Below are 18,449 nucleotides of genomic sequence, written 5' to 3' on the forward strand. Positions count from 1 at the left end.
GGAAGCGGTTGGTCGGCCTGGTTTTATCATCCGAGATATGAAGGACCTCGGAAACGGGTCGGAAAAGACAGAAAACATTGTTCTCGCAATAATTTCGTTGAATGTATTCGCTGAAACCGTAAACAAAGAGAACAACTAATTTGATTAAGACTAAAAAAAAAAAACAAATGGTACAAAGTATGGGAGTCTGTTCGTCGACCGCGCCGTAAACTTCTGAATTTGATAACATCGTATCGCGCGTATATTGTGTAATTAAAACTCACTGCGCTGATTAGAGAGTGAAACAGCTTCTTGTTATAGACATGTAAAACGACAAATTATACTGAGAAACAAAATTCATTGAATCAAATAAACGTATGGTGTCACGGGCGGCGAAGTAGATATTTATTTGTCGAAATTCTAGATCTATCGGTTTAACAAAACGTTTGCTTGATTCAAGTAAATTCTGTTGGACCAGTAAAATTATTTTGTTGAATTACGCAAGTATGTTGTGTTCGCCGCATTTAGTTGAATCAAACGAATATCACTTGACTCAAATAATCCTTTTCCTCCGTGTAGTTATTTCAACATAATTAGATGAACGATGAGAAAGTCGTGGATTTTCTATTATTATATTTGGCAATCCACATGACGAGTTTTATCTGCAATGAAACATTACCGCGCGGTTCACTCTTTTTTCAAAATGGCACTCCATCAACCATTGGATCATAGTACGATATAAACAGTTGTATGAGTAAACAGCCGACCCGCCCACGACGTTGTTTCAGTAAACGAAACGAATTGATAATACCACGTGCCAGTTTAGATTACAACAAAATGTTCGCATGCACAATTAGGTAGCCATTTTTTATTTATTTCGATTGCAAACAATGTCTGGCATGTCAAATGTCAAGAGCGTTTATGCGATTGTGTACTAGAAGAGGATTCGTATCAAAGCTTATTTTCACACTTGGATAACGAAACTATGCGGTTCGATAGAATCTCTAAATTTTTGGGTCGGTCCGAATTTATCGACATTAAGAATTACACTGGTCAGCAAAAATTTACTTTTTGCGTGTAACATGAAAACCTTTAATTGATTATGTCAGGAACGAGTTTTGGTATAATAAAATTCGTATTAAAATATTTTAGATACGAATAGTTTTACTGTAATATGATTCTTTCAGTTTTTCAAAAAATACAGTTTTTATGAAGAAAAATGACGTTATATATAGCGTTACAGTAAACTGATCAACGAAGTTTTGTAAGAATGAAGATGGTTACTAATTTTGAAATACCTGTCTACCATATTTGTTTTGATCCAATCGGGTCTAGTTTTTGTGTTACAGCTACAACCAGTAAAATCAAATGTTTATCGTTTTGACTTTCCTTCTTTGATTCAAGGTATTTCGATATTTACTTTAAATACCAAAACACCTCGAATGAAAAAAGGTAAGTCAAAACGATAAACATTCAATTTTACTGCTAGTAGCTGTGATACAAAAACTAGACCAGGTCGAATCAAAATAAATATCGTATTATAATGAGGGTAGATCGGTGTTTCAAAATTAATAACCACTCTCCCTCTTACTTTTTAGTATTGCTGTATGATTTGACTGCTGATGTAATTATAGAACGCAACCGCAGAGGTAAATCACTCCTGAAAAATACCTGGTAGGTCCATATATATATATATATATAGTCCATATATATATATATATATATATATATATATATATATATCAATTGAGTCAGACTGTGGGAAATCACGTAGGACAAAATTTCACGGAAACACGTCATGTTCGGAAGTTTTGTTATGTACAGAAATGGTGAAAAAAATCAGTAGAATGAAGAAAAAATGAATTCATTTCTGAATATCACTTACTGCTCTTGATATTCGGTTATATTATGTTCTTGACGGATTGTTTATAGGTATGCAATTATTGACGATAGTCCGATGAGCTGGACGCGATTTAAAAATTCTTAAGATGTTACGTGGTCACAGAGGCAAATGACGAAAGTGAGATAGAGATGTTTATATAATTTTGTACCGAGTAAAGAATTCGAATGACCGTAGGCAACAACTGTCGCGACAACTTTATACCATCACGAGGTAGAGTATTATACAAGTTATCTGTTGTTTGGTCGATCGGGTTGACCCAGTTATCCCTGCGAAACGAGATCGTCCGCGATATCATGCATGGCCTATAACATACCCACCCATTGACATAGAGATTCGCGATATTGACATAGGCGATTGTTACCAATTTCTGTTAGGCTTAACGTCTCGTCGCTGAGTTCAGTGTTAGCAAAAAATTTTTCCAGGCTCTTGCTACTGCAATAAAATGTATAAAACACACGCACGGCTGTACAGATTCAAAGAAATTGTACAACAAATGCAAGCAGCAAAAAACGAAGCTATAAAAGCAAGACGCGCTCTGTGTCGGGATTCCCATCAGCTTGGCGACCAGTTATAATTTGCTAATTGGGTGATAATGTAGGACTGCTCGATTCGGTTATAATTATTATTTCGTCCATCTGTGGACGAGGTCAGATCGTCTGAGGATAAGCGAAATTTCGCATATCTAACCGACACAGCGAGTTTGAAGCAATACCGTTTCTCGGATGACGGTCGTCGGTATGATAAAAAAGGTGGCGTGTTATTTGAAAGGCATGCATATTTCGTTACACTGAGAGAAGTTTTTTTGTTGCGGTTACCACTCAGTCCTTAACTACTTTCATTTTTTACCAAAATCAAAATATATAGTCTAGGTAGAAAATGAAAATTAGTTTTCTAGCTGTTACCGGAAAGTCTGGTATCCGTCACTATTCTTTCTCATTACGATCGCTGTTACTATATTTTATTGTAACTGTTGCGAAAATTTATCCACTTGTGTTGTGGTATTTCCACTCGTTAGTAACACCGGTTTCTGGCACCTTGCCGGTTACCCATCTGTCGAAAACGTGGTTGAAAAAATAACAAGCAATCAATAATTTTTATGAAAATTCGCATATCGGGATTTTCAAGGGTGCTGATTACAAATCCGGAATCAAATTTATAAAAATTAAAATCGTTGTTCTAACATGGCAAATAATCGTTCAATATTTTTTTCGAAACTTTCTGCACAGAGATCTTCAAGGTCACTCACTACGAATGAGAAAATATATTTCCAAAAAACAAACTGGCGGACTCAGAATGGACGACTGGTTTATGACAAAATTATTTAATTTGTACAGAATTCGGTGTTTGGGAGTTTTCAAGGTTGCTGATAATAATGAATGTTAATTAAAATTTCAATAAAATGCGTTGAGAAATGATGATTGTGAATAAATTCAACGAAATATTTTATGATATTTTACATATATGAAGATTGGGGAGGAAGAGAATTGGAAAATATTAATGGAACGCTATTACAATGATAATGAAAATTTATTTGCACATAAGTTTTCAATTTCTTAGTTGTTATCCGCTGAAGAATCATTATCGCCGTCATCGTCATCATCATCAAATGTAGAATCAATACTTCAACCGCGTGGAGATGGTGATTTGAAATTTTTTTTTTTTTTTTGGAGAAAGTTTTCGCAAACCGGTCATCAGTGGATCCGACGTTACTAAAAGCCTGCAAAAAACGTCTTCCATGTTTTTCATTCGGTCACATTTGCGCGCAAAGTCTTTTCGAAATCTTCTACTGCGATCGTTACACAATTCCCGAAGTTATCTTTAGACATTTTACAATTTTGTGACCGTGAGTGAGAATTTTATTCGCTGTTGGTGGCATTAAAATTAAATACCACGAATACAGTTTTACAAATTTTCCTACAGTATGTTCAGCGTAGTTTTGAAATTTTCGTACTGTAACGAGATACACGAGGCGACACCTACGAAAGCGGCCGAACACCGGTCTCTCTGTGTTACCATATAACAACTAGTGTCAGATAAGCGTTCAAATATAGCAATACTAGTCAAAGTCACGGGATATCCGTTTGCGGCAAAGAGACTCTGCTAGAAGACGCCACTAATTTTGAAAACCACAGGCTGGTAGGCGTATTTTAAGTTTTTTGGTGCGAGTGGTGTGTGAATGGTTTCTTTTTTCTTATTTTTTAGTCACCTTGTGAACCCATTTTGCCGGTTTCTGTGTCAAAACGCCAATAAATAAAAATGTTCTCTCACTAATATTTTCATAACTGATGTTAACCATAACAAATCCCTCATAGTACATCGACTTCAAGTCCACAAGAAATTAACTGCAATGTAATATATGAAATCGCCTTATCAATTCTTCATCGACTCCTTTTATTGAAGCAGAAATTTCAGAATTTTCAAAAAAAAAAAAAAAACAAACGCCGAGCTGTTTTTCCATAATTTGAACTTCAAAAGTCTTGTTTCACTCAATCAATAATACGCCCTAATCTATCAACCGACGAAAACCTTCTTTTATAGATCTTTATCTCTCTCTCAACATTTTCTTTATCCCATTGAGCCCAGTATCATTCGCAGGCTCTATAAAAATTGAGAAATAAGATTGATAGATACGTTGTCAATATTAATTTCACGTGTCATATTATTCGAATCGCGCTTACTTTCTGTAAGAGAATTCCTTTCGCTGAATAAAAATCGGTCAGCTTTTCGCGACTTTATGCGCGTTTAAAGACCATGGGCTTTTCGGTAAGTCACTAGCTACCAACGAAGCACGCTGCAAGGTCACGGACGAAATGAATTCCTGAGCGACGTAGTGAACTTTGTCCTTTCCTAATGGTCGTCATACATACAGTCGGAACTCCAATTAGTCCCGGGTAGGAATGAAGCGAGAAGAGTTTATCGGCAAATCGGCGTTCCCCCAACGATGGCACTATTAACAGGACGGTTTGTTTATTTTTGAGAGTTAATTTTTTGAAAAGTGAGGGGAAAGGAAACTGTGCACGTATATAGCAGGGAAAGCGGCACTAAGAATAATAATAGTAATGAAAATAACAGTTTAATTAAGTCCATTCCAATGTTGGACAAAGGTTAAACGAACAACAAATTGGAGCAGAGAAATACTCAAAAGTAATTATAATATTAATCTAAGCTAAGGATATGAAGAGCTAAAGAGAGAGAGAGAGAGAAGATTGACGGGTCATCATCTGCCACATTCAGAGTTTTTCTGACCTCAACATAGTCCTAAATCAATGGGAGCCCCGACTGTATTGGATGTACCGCTGGAACTATTCCCATAATCAAAAGTCTCTGGAAAAGTACATTTTTTTTCGAGTTATGGCCAACTTTTCGACATTTCGAACCACTGTGCATCGGTGCGATCCAACCAGGCCTGGATCGCTATGTGATATGAAACGGCCATTTTCAACACGGGAGTAATAAAACGCAAATATAACGTCAGGCTGTTCGGTGATAATTGTTGGCATGTATTACATACGAACCTATATCGATATCTGGATGCGACGTAAGAACGTTAAAACTCTGGAATCAAAAGGAAGCCATAAATGGCTGGAAAAAAAACCAACCTCACGAATGGGCAGCCTTGATATTTCCAATTGCTGTTACACCCGTTTGCGACGATGTTCTCAAAGTTTAAATAATTCAATATCTTGGGTTGTCCGACTGGATCTCGTAGTGGCATTTTTTTTTTATCTTTGGAACGTCGTTACAGACGTTTAAATCACCCGAATCCAATATTGTGTCGAGCTGCGCAAATCAGGCCAATAAATCGGCATCACGATATGAGCACGTGAACGGTGTAATACGAGATATGATAATGTATTCAAAACCGAAGACTTTATCTCGGATACCGACATCGTCGTGTAGTTATTGCGATGCTCGGCGACTGCAACTGGGAATGGGAGACCGCCTGGAAATTCCCCCAGTGTACCAGTGGTGTACCTCTCAGGTTTATTTATAGTCGTCACTCCGGCAAGAGTTCACTCACTTATTTGCGGTGAATACATTGCAATTGCGTGTTCCACGTCTTCCAAACCGTGGGTTGAAACAAATCCACGAATGGTAATTCGAACGTTTCCAATATTACACACACGCCACGTGCCGGCTGGCCTTTTGGCGAAACGATAATGTCATGATGAATATTCGGCCCCTCGCCTCTGCACGGCACTGATCCATCGACATCCTTCGTGTATACGAGTCACGATCCGTCGTCACTGATATTGTCGTTACTGAAGTTGACCTTGAAAGAATATTTCGGCGGATGCCTTGATCCTGACTTCACGTCTCGCTGTTTCGCCACGAGCCAAACTTAATACGTTGACCTGTGCGAGACAGGGCTATGATAGGCTACCATGTATCGTCAATTATGCTCGACTAATCGGGAAAAAATGATCGATTTAATCGAAAAACCATTATTTTTGGTCATTCTTACTCCCGTGAACAATTTATGCCCGTCCAGTTCCCATTCCCCGTAGAGACTTGCGCGTATAATTTACCCACTTCCTTAGTCCATATTATCTATACGCGCCGTCTTCGTTCCAAGTTACCCTGACTTGCATTCCAATCACGACAAACTTGACCAATCCCTAACAGAACGTATTCCGGTTAGGTGTCAAGCTCTCGTCTATCTACCAATCGCAAATGTTACGAATCTGCGCATCTCGCGTATAAGGTGGCGTGACGTAAGTCAGTATTCTTATAATAATAGTTAATACTATATCCAAACGACATCACACTGAGAAATATTTTATTCGTACAGTAACTAGAATAATTGGGTAAAACAGGTATCGTTAAAAAAAACTGTTTGAATGTTGTTGGGATTACGAAAAACGAGGTGCGCCTAACCATTTTGCGTTATTGTCGATCCGTTTTTGGTAATTGCAATGCGAAATCGGCTTGGTCGGTTTACTCTACTGTTTTGTTTAAACAAGGCTTTAACGTCAATTTATTGTTGCACAAGCATTAAATTTTCACAACAGTTATACAAGAAAATATAGCAACAGTGATCGTAATGAGAAAGAATAGTAACGGATTCCCGACTTTCCGGTCACAGCTAGCAAACTAATTTTCATTCTCTACCTGGAACTACATTTTTCGATTGTGGTAAAAAATGAAAATAATTGAGGACTGAGCGGTAACCGGAACTATAAATTTCTCTCAGTGCAATATTTTCAGTAAAAAGTATATCGTCGTTCGTCGGGAGTTCCGGGAATCCTGAAAATTTTGACAAAACTGACATTTTCGGAAATCAAGACATCTCCACGAATTTTTTATTTTAGGCTTACGTTAGATGTACCGATTTCTTAATCGCTATAGTTTTCGTTTTTCGAGTCTAGCGCAATATCGGCTATTTTGAAATAGTCGGATTGCAGCTATATTCACGAGATTATCGTAGATGTGAACAGTTCAAATATCGCAACAGAAAAGAATTTCCAGAAGCTTCGTGCCAAAATTTTTGCCGTACATTCTCACTCGCAGTCGCAGAAAATATTCGCATGTTTCGTCGACTGTCGAAGAAAAAATTGACCTCGATCATCCGCGGGTTCGGTCTTCTCACATCTCCTCGTATTTACTAATTTGCTTTTTGTTCGTAAAAATACCAAGTGGATTTGCAGCTTGGTAATTATGGGGCAAATAGTGAAAAAATACTGCGTCGAAATGGGAATATGATTTTTGTTTAACGAGTTCGCGTCACCTTGCAAGAAAACATAAATAAATTACAACAACGACCATTTTATGTCGGAACGATGCTCTTGTCCGCTCCTTAGTCCCACAAGGACATTGTCGAGCCGGCAGAGACTGCTTTATAATAGAATGATACAACACATCGTTCATGCCTGGCGGCAAGCGTAATCGATGCATACCAGCACCCATCCGACACAGTGAAAGTAGGGATAACGTGTGAATTCGTCCAAGTGAGCCAAGTGGCGGGGCAAGAAATAATTTCACGTGTCGAGTTTTATGCGGCGAAGAAAAGTTGGCAAAAAAAAAAAAAAAAGTACAATATTCCTCAAAAACAGATTTGATCTGTAAAAATATATCGCCAAGTACGCGTTGCCTGTAATTGAATACCGTGAAAGGAAAAGGTGAGGTATATTGATATCACAAATAATGCAAAATGTTGAAAAAAAGAAAGAAAGAAAGAAAGAAAAAAAACGAATGCAGTAGCTACATTTCACTAAATAGATAGGTATAATATTATTATTTTACCTTTCGTTACATTCAACTACGAAACGTATACTTGGCGCAACATTTTTACAAATGAAATTTATTTTTGTGAAATTTGAAATAGCGTAAATAGTTTGAAATTTCTAAAAAACAATGCTTTCTTATCCTAGATTCCTATATTACCAACTGATTATTTTACTAAGCAGATAATAATATAACGGAACTGTCTTTATTACTATCTGTTTTTTCTTCTCTACAATTTTTCCAGTAAATGTCCATTCGTGAGTTGTCGTTTCTATGTATGAAAACGTAGATTTAAATTTTTGATACAGATGTTGTAACAAAATTTGTCATTTCGGTTAGACGAAGATTCGCAAAGTGGCGTTAAAAATTACAGATGTAACCGTTTTCAGTTGTAACATTTAAAAATGACGCTTATGCAAAACGGTGGATGGCCTACAGCAAACGTTGCTTAAATAGATTTAAAAAAAAAAAAAAAAACGAATGTGGAAGCTTGCTAACCGGCGGAATTTATCGTTTTACGATGAGCATAATCTTTACTCGCAGTCACGTTTTTTATCGTTCTTTGTTAAATATTTTTCGTAGGTCGCTCACGTCTTGCGCCGCCTCTGAATAAGCCCGCAGCAATAGCGGAGGTATAAATTACGAACGTGTGGGTGTGGTAAACCCGTTTACTTTGAAATTAAAACATTGATTCAGAATGCCTTTATTATTCGAATAAAGAAACATTTTTTGGTCGATTTTGAGATGTATTGAACATTTACCAGAAATTAACGTTTTTTTGTTTTTTAAAAATTTCCACATTTCTCGTAATATGATAATAATTCTACAAAACAAATAGCGGCAATCGAATTTTCAGGAAATTTTATCCCTGTTTCGTACACTCAACAATCATTTTACATGCAGTATATCACGAGAAAATTTTAAAAAACGATAATCAATATTATACACTATAGTGTAAAAAAAGACGAATGAGTTAATTACGTAAGATTGTCGTGTGATTTCGTAATTATATGTAGAGCGGGAAGTGCGGCTAGCGGTGGACCGCGGAATCGGAATAAACGATATGTTGACGATGATGACCGCTGAAATACCTCTTAAATTTACGATGTCTCGATTAATTAGTCTAACTCGTAATTTCGTTTCCGATCACGTAGGAATCCGTGCAAATTTAGTCATCGCTGTGAGTCACAGAATGAAGTTGCGCACATTATACCGATGGAATGAATTCATGAATAGTTAAAAAAATATCGACCTTCAAACGCACGTGTAAAAATCGTTTTGAAAAGTGAAAAATTACACTTCATTCGTTGCAGCTGATAAGCTAAGGATAACTCTATCTGATAAGGAAGACATCCCATGTCGGTTTCTCCGATTATGATTTGGTTCATTTATGTTTTAGGGCATCGAAAACTAAGCGACAGGTATTTTTTACCGGGTTTCATTCACCGGTAGAAACTTTTTAGCGTTGCTTTTTTTTAAATATATACATCAAGCGCACAAAGAAATCACCCCGTTGGGTGCCCATATTTCGGGATCGCTTTAACCCCCTTAAAGTGTCTTGTGATCGATGAAAATAAATACGTGTCGCTTAGTTTTCGATGAACTGGATCAAAACCAGAGAGATCAATCTGGGATACCTTAATTCCTTGTGATAATCAGACTCAATCGTTGCGTACGAAACTGCGAAAAACCTGGAATATCGCTGGGTAACGTGTGTGATACACAAATGTAACAGCTGTGGTAACATGTTGGGCCACCTATTCCTTAATTGAATGCAGGTAGAGATCATCGTTTATTCTGATTTATCATCTGCACCACGGAATAACTAACATCTATGTTCATTGATATCTGTAAACGTTCTTTGACGTTGTAAACGATTGTTATCGAGGATGTGCGGCTAACGATAAGGGAAGGTACGAACGCTTGTTAAGACATAGTCGTCAACTACATCAGAAATTTCACTTGGACTTTAAATTAACAAACCTTACGAGCCAGCGTCAGCCTCTGGGTTTTGTTATACCTGCATTGAGAGAAATTTTTAATTCCGGTTACCGCTCAGTCCTTAGCTATTTTTATTTTTTACCACAATCGAAAAATATAGTTCTAGATAGAAAATGAAAATTATTTTTCTATCTGTTACCAGAAAGTCTGGTATCCGCTACTATTCTTTCTCATTGCGATCACGGTTACTATATTTTCTTATAACTATTGCGAAAATTTAATGCTTGTGCAACGATAAATTGACGTTAAAGCCTTGTTTAACCAGAAAAGTAGAGTAAACCGAAGAAACTGATTTTGCGTTGCAATTACCAAAAAAGAATCGACAATAACGCAAAATGGTTACGTGTACCTCGTTTTTCCTAATCCCAACAATATTCAAATAGTTTTTTTTAACGATACCTGTTTTACTGAATTTTTCTATTTACTGTAACAAATGAAATTTTTCTCAGTGTAAGAAAGATATTAAACTGCAGGTAAATGCAGTGAGTATAGTAAGTTTATACAGTCATGTTTCGCTTCTCGATTATCAAAGAAGCAAAACACAAGGAAAGACGTAAAAAGAAGTTGCTGAATTAATAAAACATCATCTTCCGAGAAGTCATAATAATTTCAGTGTAAAGAATGAATTATGAAATTAGTAAATTTAATATTCTGAGAAATGTGTACGTGTATAGGAAGTCAATTTTATAGAAAGAATCAAAGCATGTCTTTCGTTAACGTATCGACACTCAAATCTCTCACTAATAATCGGTATAATATATTCATACGCAAACGCGTGCAATATGTCAGTTTTGGAGAAACAAGCTTGGCGCTCTGCGAATTAACTATTCGTTTCTGAAAACGGTTTATATTTAGCTCAAACCGATAAACCGATACGATACAGTGGATGTCCGTGACAGTGAGACTGACGCGACATCATCTCGTCTAATACGGTCAAAGTCGCCGACCTTTGTGAATATATATAAATAAATTTAGTGGTGACGCAATCGATAGTTTCGAAGAGCATCGAACGTCCTCAACTTCCATTGATCCTACTATGTCATGACATTTTTCTTAGTCAGTTTTATACGCGCCGCGTGAGTCAAGCTGACTTATAATTTCACAAACCATACGCTCAACAAGTTGCTTCGAGATTATCTGCATCATCGGATACCGCGATAAGAGCCGAGGAGAGCTTTTCATGGATTAACGATACGAATAAACTTATTAATTTTCAAAATTTTTCACGTGTGTGCAGTAAAATTGGTAGGATAAAATTCCCAAAAATCCTTGATCGATCAATAAAAATCCCTGCAGGATCATTCGACGTATGTTTTTCTCTTTGTGTAGAATCTGCACGGATCCACGCCGAAAAAAAATTTCCAGGAAAATTCAAGTTTAACCGAAAGTATACCTATTGAAAAATAAACTCGTTATAACACTCGTAAGAAAAAAGTTATCTTTGTAATATACTACAAAAATGATGAGGAAAATTGGTCATCTTTACGTGACACGACTCACATTCGAGAATATTCTTCGATCTTTCAATATTTTCCTGGAGAGGACTCTGTTAGATCCGAGAAACGCTCAGTGAGTAAAAAAAAATTTCATTGTTTCGCCACGGGGTAGAAACTTCATCACGGTTTCCCAGCGTTAAAGTTTACTGTAACCGCTCCAATTATTATCATACTTGTTATCAGTACGTATTCGACCGTGAAGTATACTAAGATTTACGTCGTCAAAGCACGAACATATCTGACGATGAGTTCTCGACAGACAAATCTAAGTTCTAAGTAAATGTACACTTAATCACGGACGTGTCTCTTCGCTTGAAACTTGCAGAAGACATGACTTTTTGAACCCGAAACGTTATCCATCACATCACACTAACGTTATATTTCACGTACATCCAACCATTTGGTTAACAGACGCTGATAAAGCAGTCAAGCAGTGTTTTTTCTTCCTCCACCTTAATTTACAATTATTGAGAAGTCAAATCAAAAACTTAATTTTTTATTCTTTTTTGTCAAAATGAATTATAGCCTAAGTTACTCAGGGATAGTCTAGCTTTTTATTAGTGAAAGAATTTTTCAAATTGGTTCGGTAGTACCCAAGATTACCCGCTACATTCAAACACGCAAACACAAACAAACAAACTTTGTCTCTTTGTATAATATTAGTGAAGAATTATAGATAGTCTCACCTAGGCAAGTGTTCGTCAAACTTTGAGACTCTCCAGTCGCTTTCTCGACGGGAGCGAATTGCATTTTTTCACATCAATGATTACAGTAATTCTATCCAATCGATCAGGCTCCTTTGCATAATTGAAGAATTAATATGATAATTCTTGTATCGCACGAATGCCAACCGCGCCTGCGCTATTGCGAGCCACATTCTTATGGCGTAACCGCTTTTTCAGGATCACTATGATATGACGTGCTTTGTAGTCATGACGCAGATCGTGCGACGACACAAGCACCAGTTAAAAGGAATCGGTAACAGGTTTGAACAAGCGATTTTGTTTCTAACGCTTGATTTTTATTCTCCTATAATCGCGCTGTCCATAAATTACGTAACTCCGTTTTGAACGCTTTGTAGTTCCCCCTCTCTCCGCTCCTTGAAAAGCACGTAGTTGGAAGAAAAAAAAAAATAAAAAATTTTATGCATCAGAAAATTAATGAGCAAGTAGTTCTTTCTCAAATTTTTATTATTCTAAAACCCCCGATCGATCGAATCGGAAAAACGAAACTAGCGAGGCATGTAAATTATTATTGTTAATAGGAAAAGAATTGCTCTTACCGAGCTGACTTTCAAGTGTATATATATATATATGTATCACGAGGACACGTCATTGAAGAAAGTCCTAACTGTAAAAAAAAAAGTTAAAATAATAATATCGCTTGCGGAAAAATAAATCGGAATGCGTCAATTACAAAACCACGTATCGCGGGCTAAACCCCCCTCCCCCATGTAGTCTTCCTAATGAAAATGCTCGTACGATATATCATGTAAAAAAGTACCTGATGGAGCGTATGAAAAATCTCAAAATGTTATGAACGATTTCAATATATGATTTATTTTATAGCAAATTTATCACTTGTTTTTACAAGTCAAGCAGCGATGCTACGGTCTGAGTTACGTCACTTACACTTGTGTGCAGATTAAAGCCTTGCAATCATAACGCTTAACCGCTGCGAAAGAAATTAAATACATTAAAACAATAGCACGATTCATTGTTTGTTGCAATTTATTGCGAATAATTGTGATTCATTGCCACACGATTCAGACGATGTTGAATTGTAAAAATCAAATAATATTGAAGTAGCAATAAATAACAAATTGTGAGTTCTGACTCGGGAGACTTTTTTTTTTTTTTTTATTTTCCTTTAAGTTTTGATCGTGTTACGAATCACATGACAAATTACAGAATAATTTGCAGAACTTAATAACTCATGTATAAAAATACGTGTACAACTATAGTAATAAATCATATGTTGGAAAAGGTCACAACATTTTGTGATTTATCGTGTGATCTATTATGTGTTATTTTACATGATGTATCACAAGAACATTTTCAGTAGAGCTTTCATCAACCCCTCCCCCCAACTAGCTACGTGGTTTATGATCAGCCCCTAATTGGAATTAACTTTCAGGTACGAATTAGACAATTGATTTATTTTATATTCTTGTTACGTGACGTTTTCATTACAACAAATGTCATCTGGAAATCTTTCGCAGTACTGGAACTTATTCGGTGATCGTTCAACCCGCGATGTAATTTCGGCAAATTGCGATGCAATGTTATTAGTATGAAAACTATTGTGTACAAATAAAATTGTAAATGGCTTCTCTTCGCTGTGTTGGTTACTGTGAAAACCCAGGTCTCGTTCCAGAAGCAATTGACTTAAAAAAATAAACTTTAGATTTATTTTAGGCGGAAAAATAATTTGAAAATTATGTATGCGAAGACGGCAGACATTTAATTTCATCGAAAGAAGATCAACGGAATTAATGGTTTGGAGATAACAGTTGTTTCGAAGAACAGAATTAACTACCTGCTCGATCGCATTATGCGATCGCGTGATATAATCTATAAATAATCTCTCGGCTGCCATTTGTAAACTGCGTATACCTTTTTTATTCTTCGAACATCTCGGCGCTGTTTCAATTTCGATGAAGTCAGAGAATAACGAACTTCGAAAGCAATTATGAACAAATAATACCTTCAACAAAATAACTGACATTCAAACTCTCAGTCACTTGTATTCTGACAGTGTTCAAAATTCAAACTGGCCAATCAATTTTCAACAATATTTTTTCACCTATTCAATTTGATCTTTGTCTCTGTTTCACTATCTAAGACACAATGTACGAATTCCGCCAAACCATTTTGAATATCGATCCGAAATATTACTTCGTCCTCGATCGCCGTGTTATCAACATTCAAAGCGCTTAGGATACTCATTTTTCCTAAGTTTTTCAGTACTAATTGTTCAACTACGTTGTTCACACTTCAACTCCAATGTGTATTGCATTTAAATTTCCCGTTCAAAGTGTCAACCGTCTAACTTGTATCCTTCCCACGTCACGAATTCGACATAAATTATTATACCCAGAGGCGATGTAACGACAACAGAAGCTTCTCCACTTGAGATGGCTTATCGCCAAGCTACGATGTAAGTGACTGGGATGTTGGCACGTGTACCAAAAAAAAAAAGGGAAAAAGAAAAACTCCACTACCTCAGTGGAACACGCATTATACGTACATGTAAACACGAAATATTCATTTCATTCGGTTAGGCGAACATCAGTATTCTACCTTCATATCGTATACTATAGCTACGGGTAATAAATAACGAAGATGGTTGCGGAAATTGATCGTATATCTGGTTAATGTTATTGAGGAAGCATTTATGTCAGTTGCACTGGAACGTTTAGTTACCTTGGTTGAAGAATTGTGGATCACTATAAGCGGAAATCTCGGACAAAAGTTCACCTCTTACACTTTACACGCTTCATAGAAACAATCAAAATTTCATCTAATCCTTAAAACATCTGTATAATAGTTTTATGACCCTGAAAACTCTAAGCTTTAATTGATACTTGATCCATGAAATATTAACATGTTAATTTTTGTTTCAGAATGTGGTGGATCGACAGAGTTCTCAGAGTATGGTTAGCCATATTTATAACCTGGCTAGGATTCACTTGCGGTATATTTGCATACATTTCAACCTCCGTTATATCACTGTTTGACTTCTCGTTAGTAGCCTAATCGGCGTTCAAATGTCAATTATCAATTCAAGCAAGTGTGTGTTGTCATCAACACCAACAGTGTACAGAAGTATGGTTATAATCATTAAAGTTTTTTTTCAAGCTGACGATAATAATCCGTGACACGTAAACTCTTATGCAAAGGTTCAGAGACTCTTTCTGATTATTGGTCACCAGCAATTCATGACAATTTATTTGATATATAATAAAATGTAGAATCTTATCCCAAGACCATGCGACGTTACCGAAATGCGGTAACTGTTGTATTGTTTCTTCGTACAGCGATTGTCTGATAATAGTAACAAACCCAAAACTGATTCTGCAGAATATCTTTCGTCGCGTCGGTATAATTATTTCCGACACTGTAATAAAATGTATTTCTTTGAAGAACAACCGAAACTCCATTCAACTATCATTTTCCGAAACGAAGACGTAAATTTTTCATAGCTATGAAAAACTTTATCGAAATTTATCAAAGTGCCATTACAAACCCAATTCCGGGTGATGTATCGGATAGAAGCACGTCATCTCTGTACGATATATATTATCCTTAAATGGATACCAGACTTGCGTGAAAGCTATGATTGCATAAGTAATAAATCGGTTCCGGATGTTAAGCACTTTCCAATAAAGCTATTAAGAGCAATAACTGTACTGATGTAACATTTAATATTTCGTTAATGGGATTACCATTGCATACCAGTCTTTCCCCTTCGCACATCCTGTCATTTTCCTTATTCATCAGAATTCACGAGCATCATCGATCTTCAATTGACAAGAATTATGACGGAGCACTGATGCCGAAATCCGATCGTCGTTTTTCTGCACAAAATATGGTAGGTGCCTCTCTCGATCATTGCAAAAACGTATCGAACCGGACAACATACGCAAAGAGCTTTCGTCCGGAGTCGCATCCGCTTACCGTAACTCCAAGTCCTGGAATGCCGTCATCAGGACGGACTAGGTAGTATTTTATCCGTATATTTCCAGGAAAATGATCTTTTACTTAACCGTCAATGGTGAGAACGTGGACAAAAGATTCAAATTGATTCTATAAATAGTTACATTATCCCGCGGTTGGTAAAAATAATTCACTGTTTTTGGCAATTTATGAGTTAACATCGAGATCCAAGACGACTTGTTTCGTTACGCGAGTTTACGAATCCAAGATATGTAAATAAATTGAACAAGGTAAATCTTTGTGGTAAAATTTCAAGATGATTCACATTGTCTTTCGCAGTAACAGAGGGCAACAATCCTATACGGCCTACTGGCTTCGCAAAATTGCGGACGCGTTGATTTAATTACGTGGTTTTGACTTCCGTGCGTTGATTGTAATTGTAATTACAGCGACAGAAGGACAATGACTCGCAACATGAAAGTGAACAGAACCTAAATGCGCTGTTTCCATTTAGCCCGTAAACACATTTGTTAACTGTTACGATTGCGTTCATAACGCATCGAGCTTTTTCCACGAATTGTAATACATATGTATACACATATCTTGACGTGGTGAATGGGAAAACATTTGCGCAGGTCGTGCCTGGTCATTACTATTGGCAGCAAGGTTTATTATCATTAACATTATAAATTAAACTGCTACTGCAGCTACAGTATTCAGCGTAATTACTTGAATTCCTCATTTGTTGTAAAACGAATGGCGTCTAATGGCCTGACAGCAAGAATTACGTTCAGTGAAATATGTTTTACCAGTTGTCAAAGACGATTTTCCACATTGATTTGTCAAACATTTATCCGGCTCTAAGACGGCAATTGGAATATTATTTGGGAATGATAGGATATCGAGTTTATTTTATACACTGTTCCGGCTAATTAACAAATATAACTGTTTTTAGAAAAAAATACTCATAATTTTAACTATTTCAAGTTCATGCCTCATGTGTGTCGTGATATATGTTTTCTACTCCGAAGTTATGTCTAACTCTCAACGCCCACGTACAAAGTTCAAATCACTGAACTCTATCGATATTGAGTTCAGTGGTTCAAATGAAGTGACAATAATGGTAGAGATAAAGTTGCGAGAAAAATCATGGAAAAGTTAAAGAATTTTTAGAATTTTTAGAATTTTCATTAAAACTGATGATGAAATGTTACACAGTATTAGCTAATTAGTTATAGCATTATATCTGTCCACGTGTGATTCAGTTACAAATGAAAAACTTAAATAGGCAAATATCGTTTATGGCAATTCATTAATGTTTTTTTTTCACCTTTTCTCCATCATTTTAGTGTTCATAGTTTGCACACAAAGTATGTGAAACATTGTAACTTCAGTTCTAACAAACTTGGAAAAGTCGAGGAATTTTACAATCTAAAATTAGTGACAATCCTAGTAAAACACATTTCGAATTCAAATGACGTCCGAATTTTAAGCGAGAAAATTAGCACGACACGAACAGATTGGATTCGACACGTCGAGTGATCGTCGCCCCCAGCCTGGAACAGGTTTCTGTTGAAAGACGAAATAGTGTCGCGCACCGTGGCAGCAACGTATCTAATAACGCATCGCCATACTGTACATCCTGTGAAAGGTTAAATGCAAGCAATTAAGGAACGTTCTAAGGAACCTTGAAACGGTTAGCATCGGATTGGATTCAAGCAATCGAGGAATGGTTGGTTCTGCAAGCTGCTAGGGCAGCAAACCTCAGGTGCTGTAGTGCTATTGCAGTCCCAGTCATAACGGAGAATGGGAAGGCACCCACTACGCAGTTTGCGCAAACTTGTTTTCATTGACGTCAATTCGCGGTTGTTGGAACAGTTTCGCAACCCAGAAACCTGACGTCGGTATCTGGCAACGAGTCCTTGAAGTAAGGGCTCATAATTTTTCCGGCGTTGTCAGCGATTTTGGTTCATCCCTGACATCCTGATCTACTCTGCATGCACAAGTATAGTCAATTAGCCTAACATCCAAAACGAGATGGTTGTTCCTCAGCACTCTGTTTACTGTTGAGAAAATTTTTATGTTAATCGGTACGTGTTACCGGACGTGCAATGTTTATTTATATCTTACATGCATTCAATATTACGCAGAAATCGTGGTTGTAACTCTGACTCAAGGTTGTAACAA

General features: G+C 36.7%; 2 protein-coding genes across 7 annotated transcripts in view; one reads left to right on the plus strand and one right to left on the minus strand.

The window, feature by feature from the left end:
* The window catches only part of LOC124217462 (putative fatty acyl-CoA reductase CG5065), a 30,683-nt gene extending 14,673 nt beyond the window's left edge, over positions 1–16,010 (plus strand). For both annotated transcript variants that reach the window (XM_046623097.2, XM_046623098.2), the window contains one exon: positions 15,230–16,010. In XM_046623097.2, the coding sequence (XP_046479053.1) occupies positions 15,230–15,362 (133 nt within the window). In that variant the 3' untranslated portion in view covers positions 15,363–16,010. The remainder of the gene's footprint in view (positions 1–15,229) is intronic.
* Positions 1–18,449, minus strand: part of LOC124217465 (afadin- and alpha-actinin-binding protein A-like) — a 51,123-nt gene that overhangs the window by 12,674 nt on the left and 20,000 nt on the right. The window contains exon 1 of one of the 5 annotated variants that reach the window (XM_069135558.1): positions 1,865–1,915. The exons of 3 other annotated variants lie outside the window; for them this stretch is intronic. The gene's annotated coding sequence lies outside the window, so the exon portion shown is untranslated. Of the gene's footprint in view, positions 1–1,864; positions 1,916–16,941; positions 18,326–18,449 lie in introns of those variants that run through there. One more of the 5 variants, XM_046623106.2, reaches the window with a different exon arrangement.

Source organism: Neodiprion pinetum, chromosome 4, assembly GCF_021155775.2.
Source record: "Neodiprion pinetum isolate iyNeoPine1 chromosome 4, iyNeoPine1.2, whole genome shotgun sequence".
In the NCBI taxonomy this organism is placed as follows: Eukaryota; Metazoa; Arthropoda; class Insecta; order Hymenoptera; family Diprionidae; genus Neodiprion; species Neodiprion pinetum.